A 14114-nucleotide genomic window follows, 5' to 3' on the forward strand; every position below is an offset into this window, starting at 1 on the left:
GCCAAGTCTGTTGCATTCCTTCCCGCTGGCCAAAGCCCCCTCGCAGCTGAGGACTCTGGAATGAGCTGTTGGGGAATTTGTTTTGCAAGAGTGATTCCATTTATGCTCAAACTCCAGCTTTGTTTGGCTCTTGTAGGTTGGAAGATGGGGCGGTGGGGCCAGGGATGAGCAGGAGTGGCAGGGATGTGCCTGCGGCCCCCGCTGATCCTGCGGCGCTTGCACCGCTTCTCCTTCAGGCCTGTCTTGTTCCCTGATGGTAGTTGGGAAATTATGGCTCCATGGGACTGGCGTGAGGTCCCCCCTGGTGCTTCCACCCCCTCCATGCACAGTGTGGGGGTCTCCTGACCCCACATCCCTGCACGATGAGGCTGCTCCGGCTACTTTGTCCTCAGGGACAGGGTTGGATCCGGCCAGCCTAGGCCAAGGGTGCTGAGTGCAAGGTCAGGCTTTGGCTGACCCACATTTCCCTCATCCAGGGAACGCGATTGCAAATACAATCCCTCACTCCTGGCCTGGCAGCTCCAGGATTGGAGCTCTGTGCCTGGATTCGGGGAGGAAGGTTCATTTTTAGGCCCCGTGGCTCCCCAGGCTACGTGCAGGCAAAGGCCAGGCCGCTGCACAGAGCCGGACTCGGCACTGGACGCGGCCTCTGCCTGCCCTGCGCCATGGCAAACAGCACAGGGTTCAAGGATCCTGACCTGAACTTTCTCGAGGAGGGAGATAAGTGATGGATTTTCACTGGCTGCTAATCATTAACACCTCACAGCCTGCCCCCCACCACGGGCAGCTGCGACGGGCCATGGCTCGGCACCCGGCTGCTGCGCTGTGTCCGTGCACCTGCAGCCCGTGCTGGAGAAGGTTTCTCCTGCCAGGCTGACCCTTGTGTGCTCGGCCTCCTGGAAATAGCTCTCTGTGTTACTCATTCACCGTTACCTCCCAGGGAGGAACCGGATGATAAAGCCACCGTGCCACCAGTGACGGTGGCCAAGGCGGGGAGAGGCCACAGGCAGGGACCTGGCATCGGTGGGATGAGCGGTGTGTTGGGCTCTGTCCCCACAGCTGGGCTCTGCCAGGCAGTTCTGTGCAGGAGGGGTTAACCCAGGGGATCAGTGCTGGGAGGAATGCCTTCCCTCCCAGGGCTCCTCATTTGCAGAAGTCCTTTAACCCCACAGCAGAGACCAGTAAAACCTCGTTGGCAGCCAGGAGCTGCCCAGGCCTCGCTGTCTGAGGCTGCGGGAGCCCCAGAAACACCTTGGAAGGTTTCCCAGTTTGCAGAGGCCTGGTTAAACAAGGCTGCTGTACACCATGGCAGCAAGGGGTTTTTCACCAGCTGGAGGTTTCAGCCTCCCCCACACCCCACGTGTGACCCAGTCCATGCTCCCCAGCATCCCTGTGATGCTCAGGTGGTGCTGGGGCGATGGCAGAGGTCACAGCGGGGGCCCTGCAGCCCTGGTCACACAGGCTGCGGGTGGTTGGATCTCCTTCCCGGTAACGGGGCGAACGCCGGGGTTCAGTAGGAGCAGCTGAACCGAGCAGCAAGAGGATGGGGGGGCTGCAGGAACCCCCTTGAGCAAGGCAGCCACCTGTGCAGTGCAGGGAGGGGATGGGAAGGGTTAAGGGGCTGCAGCCTGAGCACCCCGCGCTCCTCGTGGCTCCGCGCGCCCTCGAAACCTGTTTTTTCCCTTTGACGTAAGTTCTTCCAAACATGTTTGTAACAACCCCCCGGTGATGCACCTTTGGCAAAAGTGGTTTTGAGTCCAAAGATCAGTGCTGGGACAAGCAACCTGCCTGCAGCAAACAAGAGCCCGCAGGGTATATAAAGCCCGGGCGGCGCGGTGGAGTGTGAACCGCCCGGGCCGCGCCGAGGGGCAGCGTGCGCAGAGGAGATGGAGGCCAACATGGACCTCTTGCACGATGCGGGCATCCAGGCGACACGCTGGCTGCAGGAGCACTTCCAGGGTTCCCAGGACTGGTTTCTCTTCATCTCCTTCGCTGCTGACCTCAGGAATGCTTTCTTCGTCCTCTTCCCTATCTGGTTCCATGTCAGCGAGTCGGTGGGCATCAGGCTCATCTGGGTGGCTGTGATCGGTGACTGGCTCAACCTTGTCTTCAAATGGTGAGTGGCCCTGGGCCAGGGCTCCCTCTGGGTGTGTTGGCATGACACAACTGGACTGATGCTGTCCAGACATGTGCTCGAGCCTTGACATGGGTATGAAACAAAGAGCAGTGTGTCCCTCAGCCTGGCCATGGTAACGGCTGCTCCTTCCCAAGCCCTGAGCTCATCCCCTTCCTAGAAGCCAGGCAGAGATTGAGCCTCCTGAGAACAGACCCCTTTGGTGCTAGGCACAGGGGCTGCACAGAGCCCCTTGGCACAGGAGGTCTGCAGGGTGGGCTGGCACGGCTCTGGCATGCGGGACAAGGTGCTGCCCTGATCCTTCAGGTGAGCATTTCCCATGGATAAGCCATGGGACACTGATATCCCCTTCCTCTCCATGGCATTGCTGCCGTGAAGGGAGCCACGATGGGGAGCACCTGAGGGACCCAGCCACCCCTCCAGGCATGGGATGGCCTTGTTGGCAGCATCAGTTGTACCGTGGGGCTGACTTGCCCTGGTGTCACAGCGTGACAGGGTCAGTGTAGCCAAGGCTGCCGTCCCCACAGGCAGTGGACCCGCACAGTGACATCCCTGTGGCCACATTTCAGCATCCCAAGGTTGTTTTGGGGTTGTATGGCCTCCATGGGCTGCACCCTGGGTCCCTGCAGTAATGTTGTGGGGTGTGCTGGCTGCCCCTGCACAGATCCCTGTGGATGCCCACACTGCTTGCACATGATGGGAATGGGTGGCCTCTGCCTTCGATGCCACCGTGAGACACATGTTCTCAGCCTGACAAAGACTTACCAGGAGTAGGCACCACTCCTCTCTCTCTCTGCACAGTGACTTGCTGCCAGAAAGCTGTTGCTCTTCCCCTTCAGGGGATGGGGACACCAGCAGTGTCAGCTGTCAGGACCAAGAGACCAGCTGGATGCTGTGTCTGTCGGGATGCCCTGGACTGCTCACGGGTCCTTCACCTCTTCTACCTCCCAGACCAGAGCTGAAACTGTACCCATGCCCAGCACCCCTACAGCCCCCGTTCTCTTTTCTTTGCAGGATTCTCTTTGGGGAGAGACCATACTGGTGGGTCCACGAGACGGACTATTACGGCAACACATCTGCCCCAGAGGTCCAGCAGTTCCCGCTCACCTGCGAGACCGGCCCCGGTAGGGTCCCCAGCAGCTCCCAGCTCGGGGTCTCAGTCCCCACAGGGAGCAGGGCACTGACACACTGCTGGCAGCCAGCCCGCTGGCAGCACAGGGCCCCAGCCAGTTCTGGAGAGACGGCTGCTCTTGTTATCACCGCGCTGCGACGTGGCCCCTGCCGCGCTCCCGGGGCCGCCAGCCGTGCCTGCAGCGGGTGGAGCCAGGGCAGCCCCTGCGCCGAGCAGACCTTGACCCTCCGCTCAGACGTGGCAGGGGAGAGCAAACCCCTGCCCGTGCTTGGCCACAGCCTTGGCCTGTGCCAGCGCCGTGCCCTGCCCTCCAGCCCGAACATGGGCAGCCATGCTGTGGGGAAGGGCCTCTCCTGGCTCTGGAGCAGCAGCTCTGTCTGTCTGCTGCCTGCAGCTTTCCATGGGAGCTGGGGAAGGGCTGCAGGTGTCCCTGGTGTGAGCTGCTGGGGATGCTCAGTGCACTCTGCCTCGTCTTGCTGAGCAGACGCGCTGCTGAGCTGGAGCCACACTCCCACACTACCCCAGCTCTGCTGTCCCCTGCTCCAGCAGTGCCTGTGCCCAGGGACAGAGCCGGGTGCCCAGCATAGAGGTGGCACCATGGGCATCAGGGGATAGGTATCACCTAGTGCCACCCAGTGCCATAGCCCCCGAGGCATGGGCAGATGTCTGGGAGTCCCCTGGGCATAGGGTGCAACCTGCCCTGATGAGGAGTGGGTCTGACCCCAGGCTCTTTTCTTGTGCAGGGAGCCCCTCTGGCCATGCCATGGGTGCAGCAGGGGTGTACTATGTCATGGTGACAGCCCTCCTCTCCACTGCCATGGGGAAGAAGCAGTTGAGGACACTGAAATACTGGTAAGCTGTGTGCCAAACCACCTGCACTGGGCAGAGGCTGCTCCAGAGCTGAGGGGCGTGCAGCCGAGCTCATCGAGGCACAAGGCTGTGGGCAGACATGTGCTGTGGCACCCCAGGTGGGGTGTGCATGAGGATGGGGGTCGGTGGGTGGCCCTGCACTGCTCGGGGTGTGAGACAGCAGCACCCTGGGCAGCACAAGCTGGCCCTGGCACCGATGTGGCTGTCTGCTCCTCGCAGGGCGCTGTGGACGGTGCTTTGGACGGGGTTCTGGACCGTTCAGGTCTGTGTCTGCCTGTCCCGAGTCTTCATTGCTGCCCACTTCCCCCATCAGGTCATCGCAGGGGTCATCTCAGGTGAGTGTGTTGGATTCCCCCCCTCCCCGCCCCCCCCCCCCCCCTCCCTGCAGTGCTGCCAAGCTGGACCACAGCACCCATGGCCTGTGGCTCTCGTCGTCACGGGCAGGGTGCCCTCCTGGCCATGCCTTTGTCCCTGTCCTGTGTGAGGTGTGAGTCCCAGGGCACTGCCAGCTGCTGCTGGGCTCTGAGGGACAGTGAACGTGGCTGGAATGGGCTTGAGGTGTGAAAGGGTCATGGCTGGGTGAGGGTCTGAAGCAGCCCTCTGAGGGCAATGGGACAGTCAATATGTGGGAGCACCCATGTAGCCCCTCCCACACGTTCCCTCCTGGAGCGGCTGTGGGATCCGCTGGGCTCCACCAGGGCGATGGCTCCTGATCAGTGCTGCCCCCTCTCCTGCTCTGTTACCTGCAGGGATGGCTGTGGCCAAGACCTTCCAGCACGTCCGCTGCATCTACCACGCCAGCCTGCGCCGGTACCTGGGTGTCACCTTCTTCCTCTTCAGCTTTGCCCTGGGTTTCTACCTGCTGCTGCGGGCACTGGGTGTGGACCTGCTCTGGACACTGGAGAGGGCACAGAGGTGGTGCGCCCACCCGGAGTGGGTCCACATCGACACCACCCCCTTCGCCAGCCTCCTCCGTAACCTGGGCATCCTCTTCGGGCTGGGGCTGGCCCTCAACTCCCACATGTACCTGGAGAGCTGCAGGGGGAAGCAGGGCCAGCAGCTGCCCTTCCGCCTGGGCTGCATCGCCGCCTCCCTCCTCGTCCTGCACCTCTTTGACGCCTTCAAGCCCCCTTCCCACATGCAGCTGCTCTTCTACGTCCTGTCCTTCTGCAAGAGCACGGCCGTGCCGCTGGCCACCGTCGGCCTCATCCCTTACTGCATCTCCCAGCTCCTGGCCACGCAGGACAAGAAGGCTGCCTAGGGATGTCCCCACAGGCAGTCACCGGACCAGGGGGTGCTCCCCACCCACTGTTTGCTCCCTGCTGAAGCTGCACAGACGGACTCCTCGGCGGGAGCGGACTGCGAAGGCTGGGCTGGCGGCGCTGCTGGGTGGCTCCCACAGCACGGAACCACAGTGCCACTTGTGCCATAGGTTGGGGTGCCCTGCAGCAGCTGAGCTCTTGGGGACTCACACCCCAGGGTGTGTGTGGGGGGTCATCAGCCCCGGACCCAGCAGCAGCGAGGGGAAGACAGGGACACACCACTTCCCTGCTGTGGGGCACCACTGGAGCGGGGTGCTCACCCATGGGTGCTGGGGTGAGGAGGCTGTTACAGGAACTAGCAGACACTGTGATTTGGAGGTAAAGCACCCGGCTTGAGGGTGCCCCCCCTCCCCAGCCCACCTCCACTGAACACCTCTATTCAGTGTTCACCGCTGCGGGAAGCAGCACCGGCTACCTGTACATATGGGTACAACAGGGATCTGCACCCAGGGCTACACCTGCATGTGTCTGGGAGCAGGAGGTATTTAATTAAAGCTGAAGATGAGTTTACATGTCTTGCTGGCAGGATGAGCTGAGGCAGGATGGGGGATCGGCTCCCGGGCTGCTGGAGGTGTTGGAGGAAGGATGTCTCACCTGGGACACAGCTCCAACCATCACCAGCACACGCTGTCACATCCCCAGGACAGGCAGCACTGGGGTCCCCCCAGTCCTGTTGCCTTTCTCCCCTGGGTGCAGCCAGCACAGCTGAGGTAGGGGAGTGGTGGTGATGGGGGGCAATGAGCTGCTTTTTGCACTCTTTATCCATGGTTTCTGGGTGCACCTTGTGCCAGGGACAGGGACACGCTCGTGTCACCTTGCTGTCTACCAAAACAAGTTGGCTTTGGGACCAGCTGGCTCGGCACAGCCCCAGGCTGCAGGTCAGAGCTGCCCTTTGGACAGTGCTCGGTGCCTCCTCAGCCTCCTCACACCACTGCCCAAACACCGGGTCTTTCCAGGGCACAGGGAGCAGCTTGGGGTCAACCTGCTTCACTGCTGCCAGCCCAGCAGCCCCATCCCAGCCCTTGGTGGGATGTGCTCCTTAGCTTAGCTGTCTGTCCTGCTGGCTTCAAAGCCCAAGGGGCTGCACAGCCACCCATTAACTCTGTCAGTAAACATCCTCCCAGGCCTGAGGTGGTTTAAAATAGATGCAAAGGTGCAGATACTTTATGGAATCACAGGGTGTGTTGGGTTGGAAGGGACCTTTAGAGGTCATCTGGTCCCACCCTGCAGTGAGCAGGGACATCTTCACTAGAGCAGGTCACTCAGAGCCCCATCCACCCTGACCTTGAATGTCTCCAGGGCTGGGGCCTCCACTACCTCTCTGGGCAGCCACAACCAGTGTCCCATCACCCTCATATTGAAGAATGTTTTCCTAATACCCAACCTAAATCTCCCCTTTTCTAGTTTAGACCCATCCCCCTCATCCCATCACTCCCTGCCCTTGGAAACAGTTTTTCCCCAGCTCCCTCACAGGCAGCTCTCAGGGACTGGAAGAGGCTGTAAGGTCCTTCCTGCCAGACTGTTCCTGCCCAGCAACTCCCCCAAAACACCAGTTCCAGCTGCATTTCCCCCACACCCAGCTGTAGGCATCGTGCTGCTCTCTACCACAGCCCACCCCAGCAAGGCCACATCCCCTGCACAGCACCTGCCCTGCCTTTGGGAATGGGTGTCAGCAGAACTGCTGCATCAGCTGCTGCCTTGCTGGGGCCCTTTGCAGCCTTTCCCAGCCCTTCCCAGCCCTTCCACTGCCCAAACATCAGGAGCCATCAGGTGTGAGAGCACCTTCCCCCTGAGTGACCTGCTGAGTAAAACCCAGCAGCACTAAAACCCCCTCCCTGGGCAAGATTGATGGAACTCTCACTGGTAGGGAGCCCAGCTGTGGACTCATGCTCTGTGGAAAGCTCACCTAGATCAGCACACAGACAGACAGACAGACAGACAGACACAGAGTGTTTCCCCTGGCCAGGGAGCAGGCTGGCTTGGCCCAAGCCTTCTCCCACCTGGAAGGATGGGGACAGAGCAGCCAGGGCCCGTGGAGGCAGCTACAGAGTGTGTGTCCCCGGGGAGTCCCCGTGGCAGGGGGGCACAAGGGGTGCTGGTGCCCCACAGCAGAGTCCCAGAGGTGAGGATGGTGAGGTCAGGGTGGTTGGAGCAGCCACGACCTGCACCTGCTGCTCACCAAGAGCTCCCCAGGGGTGCTCAGCCCAACAGCATCAGCGCTGGCTGCGTGTGGTGACACCGTGTGCTGGGGCTGCTGCCAGCCCCTGCGTCCCAGACAGACCATCCTCCCTAGGACAGAGGTTTCTTTACTCCCATTTCTCTGTTTATTACCACTACCTGGACCAAGCCTGGTGTGCCCTTTCCAGCAAAGGGGGGAGGGAACATTCCCAGGTGCTCTCACACTGGCTCCAGGGCGCCCTTTAGTTTCTGCAGCTGAGATTGCAGCAACTCCCGGAGCTGTGGGAACACTGGGAAGCAGCTCTGCCAGAGCCCAGGGAGCTGACAGCTGCATTTGATGGAGAAACTCCTGATGTTGTAGATCTTATACTGGCTTCCAGACCCTGAAGGGGCCAAAAAAAGCTGGGGAGGGCTCAGAGAGACTTGGTCTTTGGGGCCCTCCCCCCTTTTCCTTGCTCACAGGTCTGACACCAGCATTGGTCAGTTTTCCTCCCAGTTCTATCTCAGGTGACCAGCTTAGTTTGGTCTTTGAAAGGGGGGGGACTTACTGATCCCTTCTCCTGACAAAATTCCACCAGCAAAAGCTTGATCCATCTCCTCTGTACTCGTGGGTAAAATCGTCCTCAACCCCCCTGGTTCTTCCCTGCACTCTGGTTTTTAAAGGGATTCAGCTTGTTATAAATAAATTCATTAACAAATTACTCCTCAGCAACCAGCACAAAGTCAAAAACCACAACACACTGCAACAGGAGAGACCCTCTCTTGGGTTTAGGAAGCCAACAAGGTGTTTAAATAACAACACACTCCTAAGTTAATCACTCAGGAGTGTGTACTGTTTGGGGAAGTGAAGAACCCTTGTGGCACAGCATGGGTGGCAGGTGCCCCCTCCCCATCAGCTCACACAGAGCATACACACACCAAGCTTCACAACTCTTAGGTCTTTATTCTCTGGGAGAGGAGATGGTGCAGGTTTTGAGAGCAGGGAAGGCAGCCCCCAGTTGTTTCTTAGGCTTCAGGGCTTCTCTGGCTGATGAACTCCTGGAGCAGGACTTGCACCTCCCCGCGCCGGCTCATCTTGGTTGCCTTGCCCTGAAAGCGGCCTCGCTTCCCAGCTCCTTTGCCACCCAGCAGCTCAGCCACCCTGCAGGAAGAGCAGCACAGGCTGGAGGCCTCTCTCCACAGAGGAGAGAGTGTCCAGCTCCAGAGCAAACAAGGATCTGTGCCCTGCCAAGGCTGCTCAGCCCGTGGCATCAGAGTTCTGATTCAAAAGAAGCCACAGAACGTGTTACCTGGGACCTAAACTCTCAACTGCTTCAACAGGTCCAGCCAGAAGAAAGAGGCCTGCTTCTTTTTCATCTCCCACAGTCAGGAACAGCAGGGTTTCCTGGGGACAGAGGTGGATCTTGCTCCAGAATAACCAGAGTCTTCACCCAGAGGGAAGGGGACAGAGACGCCGGCCACAGGACCCAGCTGAACACCCCAACCATTCAGGAACCCATGGGGGGACTGAGACAGAGACCCCACTGCAGTAGTGTGCCCAGGGGGCCAGGAAGGCCAATGGCATCCTGGCTTGTGTCAGAAATAGTGTGGCCAGTAGGGCTGGGGAGGGGATTGTGCCCCTGGACTGGGCACTGGTGAGGCTGCACCTCGAGTGCTGGGTCCAGTTCTGGGCTCCTCAGCATCAGAAGGACATTGAGGTCCTGGAGCGAGTCCAGAGAAGGGCAACCAGGCTGGGGAAGGGGCTGGAGGGCAAATCCTCTGAGGAGCAGCTGAGGGAGCTGGGGGTGTTCAGCCTGGAGAAGAGGAGGCTGAGGGGAGACCTTCTCCCCACCTCCCCTGCCCTGCCAGGAGGGTGCAGAGAGGTGGGGGATGGTCTCTTCAGCCAGGGGGCAGGAGATGGGACAAGGGGCAATGGGCTCAAGCTGCCCCAGGGCAGGGTCAGAGCAGATGGGAGGGAAAAGTTCTTCCCTGAAAGAGTTGTGGGGCTGTGGCACAGGCTGCCCAGGGAGGGGCTGAGTCACCTTCCCTGGGGGTGTTTAAAAAGGGTAGATGAGGTGCTCAGGGATCTGGTTTAGCACAGGATGGGAATGGTTGGACTTGATCTCAAAGACCTTCTCCAGCCCAGGGATTCTGTGAACTTGAAGTAACTAACTGACCTTTTTGTGCCTAATCATACATTGCAGGGGGCAGAATGGCAGGGGGATATCCCAAATTAAAGGGATATGGTCAGCAGTAGGACTGGATGACCTTGTAGGTCCCTTCCCTACTGCACTGCACTGTACTGTGCTGTGTTCTGTCCTGTTCTGACCAGCTCCCTGGGGTCAGGCTCTTCTACAATGCTCTGAATTCTCCCTGTTCTGGACCATTGAGGGTTCCCTTGCAGACTGAAACTGCTGGAGACAACAACCCCCCTTATCATTTGAAAGGAAACAGACCTGTCACCTGTGACCCTGGTACAAACAGAAGCCTGGCCCTGCCTGTGCTGTGGCCTGAATGAACAACCCACCAGTGTCAGGTTAATCTCCATCACCCACTCACCTCTGTCCCGATCTCGTTAGCGATGATGTTCATAAACTCTGAGTCACCCTCTTTCCTGTAGGGATGGGGAAACAAATCAACCAAAACAAAACCTTCAGAAAGAAGCAAAAAAAATCACTTCAGAGTCCAAAATATCAAAGGCCTGAGCAGGCTTTGGGCTTTGGCCTCTTGCTGTTAGGATGGAGACCAGTTTTTTTTCTAGGTACCCAAATCCTCTCTGTGCATTTCTGTGGATGGATTAAGGAGTGTTTAAGTGTTTAAGAAATGGAGCTCAGTTTTATTTGAAAATATCCTCAGTTTTCTTTGCAGATATCAAGAGCAGAGAGATACCACAGGCAGAGTTATTTCTTAGCTATAAAACCCAGGAGAATTCAGTGACTGGATTACTAACACATTCCTTTAGTTACAGAACCATCTTGCAGGCTGAGCCAGTTTTCATCTTCTATTCCCCCTATTTCTATCCCTCCTCAAGCCAGAACAGGTGTGAGAGAGCTGCAACCACCCTAAAGCACCTAAGAGCCCATCTTACCCCTTTCCCTGCCCCCCCATACCTGTGTAACACAAACAGCTGGCTCTGAGCAGGTTTGCTCTTGAAGTCCTGGGCTATCAAAACAGCAATGTCTCTGAGCAGGTTCAAGTTATTCTGGAAGAAAGGCAAACAGAACTGTGAAGGGTTTGGAGCACAAATCCTGTGAGGAGCAGCTGAGGGAGCTGGGGCTGTTTAGTCTTGAGAAGAGAAGGCTGAGGGGAGACCTCATCGCTCTCTACAAGGTGGGTGCAGAGATGTCGGGGTCGGTCTCTTCTCTCAGGGGACAAGTGATGGGGTGAGAGGCTTAAAATTGCCCCAGTGAGATTCAGGTTGGATGTCAGGAGGAATTTCTGTACTGAAAGGGTTGTCAGGCATTGGCACAGGCTGCCCAGGGAGGTGGTGGGGGTCACCATCCCTGGAGGGGTTTTAAAGGCGTGTGGATGTTGTGCTGAAGGACAGGTCTAGAGGTGGCTGGGCAGGGTCAGGCTCAGGCTGGGGGTTTCTTCCAACCCAGGTGACCCTGTGATTCCACATACAGCAGGTGGAGGGATCAGTGTGAACACTGAGCTGTGTTCCCAGCCACAGGAGCAGCTCCCACAGCACCCACAAAACCTGACCTTCAATCCCCTGTCACCAAGGCTACAGCTCAGGTCTGGGGGAAGCAGCCAGAGTCTGTTTTTCTCACTGGTCCTCCTACCTTCTGGAGCAGTTTCACAGAGCTCTGCAGTCTCTTCACAGCTTCTACATGCTCACCTGGTCCGTTTCTGAAAGCAGGAGGAGAATTTGGATTCTTAAAGGACTTAAGAAAGGATTTCTTAAAGGAGCAAACCCCAGGTGACACCAGAAAAAGCACCACATAGATGCACCCCAAGGCTCACATCAGAAGGGATAATAAAGATGAAATAATCAAAGAGGAAAGGGTTTTACTTGAGCAGTGAGGTCAGAGCCTTCTCAGTGCTGTGGCTTTGTTCCACTGACTTCAGCACTCTGTTTCCTGCCAGGAAAACCAAGTTGGTTTTGTTCTTTTTCCCTTTTTCTGTGCCAAGGAGTTTAATAACCTTAAAAAGAAAATCAAATAACACTACATTACTTATATCCATACACATGGCCAGGTCCTACTAGGCTTTGCCTTCTTGTGAATACTGGTGGAGACCTTATCACAGCCTACAATGACCTGAGAGAAGGGTGCAGAGAGGTGAGGGATGGTCTCTTCAGGCAGGGGACAGGAGATGGGACAAGAGGCAATGGGCTCAAGCTGCCCCAGGGCAGGGTCAGAGCAGATGGGAGGGAAAAGTTCTTCCCTGGCAGAGTTGTGGGGCTGTGGAACAGGCTGCCCAGGGAGGGGCTGAGTCACCTTCCCTGGGGGTGTTTAAAAAGGGTAGATGAGGTGCTCAGGGATCTGGTTTAGCACAGGATGGGAATGGTTGGACTTGATGATCTTAAAGGTCTTTTCCAACCCAGGGACTCTGTGGCCTGTGTGTTGCTCACCCCCTGTGGGGCTTCCGCTGCCCCTGTTACCACTGGGACAACTTCCAGCAGACCTGGATGTCAGGGACTCCTGCTGTGCCAGGTCTGAAGATGCAGAGTGAGGGTCCCAGAGCTGCAACCCCCCCCTCCATCCCCACACCTGCAGGTCACTCAGGTTGGAGACGTGGGTCCCACAGCACATGTTGGAGTCAACGCCCTGGATGTCAACCACCCGCACCGGCCCCGCGCGGTCGTCTGGCAATCCACGGCTCCTCACCTGCCACAGGGCAACAGCAAGCAAGGTGACAGCCCTGCCACAGGGACTGTGGCCCCACAGCTACCACCCAGCCCTCTGCCCACCACTCACTGTCTGGATTTCAGGGTCGTCTTCAGCCAGTTCCCTCACCACCACGGGCAGCCTCTCCCGGATCTTCTCATTCACGCTCCTCTCCAGGGCCTCCACCTGTTCTGCTGCCATGGCAGGAGTGTCCAGCTCAATGACACTGCGCTGACGACCCAGCTCCCTGCACCAATGGACAACACCTGCTGCTGGGGCTAAGGCCACCCTCTGTCCAAGCACTGAGTGCCATCCCACAGCTGGGAACGTGGTGAGTGCCACAGAGCACACTCCCCTCCTCTGCCTGGTATTACACAGCACCAGGCACACACCAAACACTCAGAGGAGGACAGGACAGAGCAAGCACTTTGCAGACCTTCTCTCCCAGCCTCCCAGAACTCAAATGGCCACAGGGAAATTGCTTTTCATTTCCCAACGTTCAGGTCCTTGTGGCCCAGCACGATGGCACAGGCCAAAGAAGGTAAAGCTGGGGTCAAAGGAGCCTTCTCCCTGCTCACCATGAAGTGGTTTTGAAGCCAAACATCTGGTCTGCGATGGCAGTGATGAGATGCTGCCCTGGAAGAGACATGCAAGCAACAGGTTTGAGCCCCAACGGACACAGGGAAGGAGGATTTTCACTCAGGCTGCTCCTGGTGAGGTTTGGAAGCGCACAGGCACGTGCTCAGTGCTGTGGGCTGACAGACAGCAGAGACCTCACGGGTCCTGGGATCCCCCCAGAGCACCACGGAGCACCCAAAGCCTGGGAAGCTGGGGGAGTTCTCCCTCACAAGCCAAGGAGAGCCCGCAGGAGAGGTGCCTGCCTTCCCCCAGAGCCCTGGGGCTGGGCTGTGCGGGTATCCCTGCCCCGGGGGGGTGGGCACAAGCCAGTCGAGGCCGGTCCCGGTGCCCGGGGTGTTCCCTCGGACCTGAGTGCTGCTGCATGTGGTCGAACCGGCGCTCCCAATCCAGCGACAGCAGCACCTCTGCTCCCGGCTCCAGCGCCGCCCGCACGAAGTGAACGGCCTCGGGGCCCCGCCGGGTCACGCGAAGCACCGGGAGGTCACCGATGAGGCCGCGGTCATCCGGCTGCGGACACGGGGGGTCAGTCCCGCCCGGCCCGGGCACCCCGGCCCCCCCGGCCCCTCCTCCTCCTCCTCCTGTCCCTTTACCTGCCCCCCGCCCTCGGGGAAGAGGATGGTGTCCTCCAGCACCACCTGGAACCCGCTCACCGGCTCCCCGCCGCCCTCGGGCCGCAGCTCCGCCGCCCGGCACGACACCACCTTGGTGACGAACTGCAACGGAGACGGCGGCACCGTGAGGGCCGGGCCGGGCCGGGCTGGGCTGGGCTGGGCCTCCCCCGCGCCCCGCCGCTACCTGCCGGGCCCAGCTGTCGCGCTGGCACTGGAACACCATGGCTGCGGCGGCCGGGACACGGAGCCGGGACCGGCCGGGACGCGGGACCGGAGGAGGTGGCGGGGCCCAGGAGCACCCGGGGACGCGGAGCCTGAAGCGACGGCGGCCGCGAAGGGACACAAGAGCGGCGGGCGCGCTCGCCCCCCCCACCCCCCCCCCGCGCCGCAGCTGGGCGGGGGCTGCCCGGTGACGCG

General features: G+C 59.2%; 2 protein-coding genes across 3 annotated transcripts; one reads left to right on the plus strand and one right to left on the minus strand.

Moving 5' to 3' along the window:
- Positions 1-1866: 1866 nt before the first annotated feature.
- G6PC1 (glucose-6-phosphatase catalytic subunit 1) lies at positions 1867-5968 on the plus strand. The gene is made up of 5 exons (XM_084275498.1): positions 1867-2116; positions 3149-3258; positions 4010-4118; positions 4356-4471; positions 4886-5968. The coding sequence occupies exons 1-5, from the start codon at positions 1887-1889 to the stop codon at positions 5395-5397; spliced, it is 1077 nt and encodes a 358-aa protein (XP_084131624.1). The 5' UTR covers positions 1867-1886; the 3' UTR covers positions 5398-5968.
- A 2596-nt stretch (positions 5969-8564) lies between these two features.
- LOC311201339 (alanyl-tRNA editing protein Aarsd1-like) lies at positions 8565-13992 on the minus strand. 2 transcript variants are annotated; one of them, XM_084275715.1, is made up of 12 exons: positions 13882-13992; positions 13677-13799; positions 13434-13593; positions 13026-13083; positions 12538-12694; positions 12331-12447; positions 11631-11761; positions 11401-11467; positions 10726-10817; positions 10175-10229; positions 8926-9020; positions 8565-8777 (listed from the first exon to the last, which is right to left on the minus strand). In XM_084275715.1, the coding sequence occupies exons 1-12, from the start codon at positions 13918-13920 to the stop codon at positions 8642-8644; spliced, it is 1230 nt and encodes a 409-aa protein (XP_084131841.1). In that variant the 5' UTR covers positions 13921-13992; the 3' UTR covers positions 8565-8641. The 2 variants fall into 2 exon arrangements, with proteins under 2 accessions (XP_084131841.1, XP_084131842.1); XM_084275716.1 differs by lacking the exon at positions 12331-12447.
- Between the last annotated feature and the right edge of the window lie 122 nt (positions 13993-14114).

Source organism: Gallinula chloropus (genome assembly GCF_964237585.1).
Source record: "Gallinula chloropus genome assembly, chromosome: 26".
NCBI classification, from domain to species: Eukaryota; Metazoa; Chordata; class Aves; order Gruiformes; family Rallidae; genus Gallinula; species Gallinula chloropus.

Bases quoted from the DNA above. Each gene is read 5' to 3' on its own strand.
- LOC311201339 (XM_084275715.1), bottom strand. From the start codon at position 13,920: ATGGTGTTCCAGTGCCAGCGCGACAGCTGGGCCCGGCAG. The intron at 13,594-13,676 runs GTAAAGGGACAG...CCGTGTCCGCAG, and splicing joins TCCCCGAGGGCGGGGGGCAG to CCGGATGACCGCGGCCTCAT. The intron at 11,468-11,630 runs GTAAAACCCTTT...TCCTGCTTTCAG, and splicing joins GCTCTGACCTCACTGCTCAA to AAACGGACCAGGTGAGCATG.
- G6PC1 (XM_084275498.1), top strand. From the start codon at position 1,887: ATGGAGGCCAACATGGACCTCTTGCACGATGCGGGCATCCAGGCGACA. The intron at 2,117-3,148 runs GTGAGTGGCCCT...TTTTCTTTGCAG, and splicing joins CTCAACCTTGTCTTCAAATG to GATTCTCTTTGGGGAGAGAC. The intron at 4,119-4,355 runs GTAAGCTGTGTG...TGCTCCTCGCAG, and splicing joins TTGAGGACACTGAAATACTG to GGCGCTGTGGACGGTGCTTT.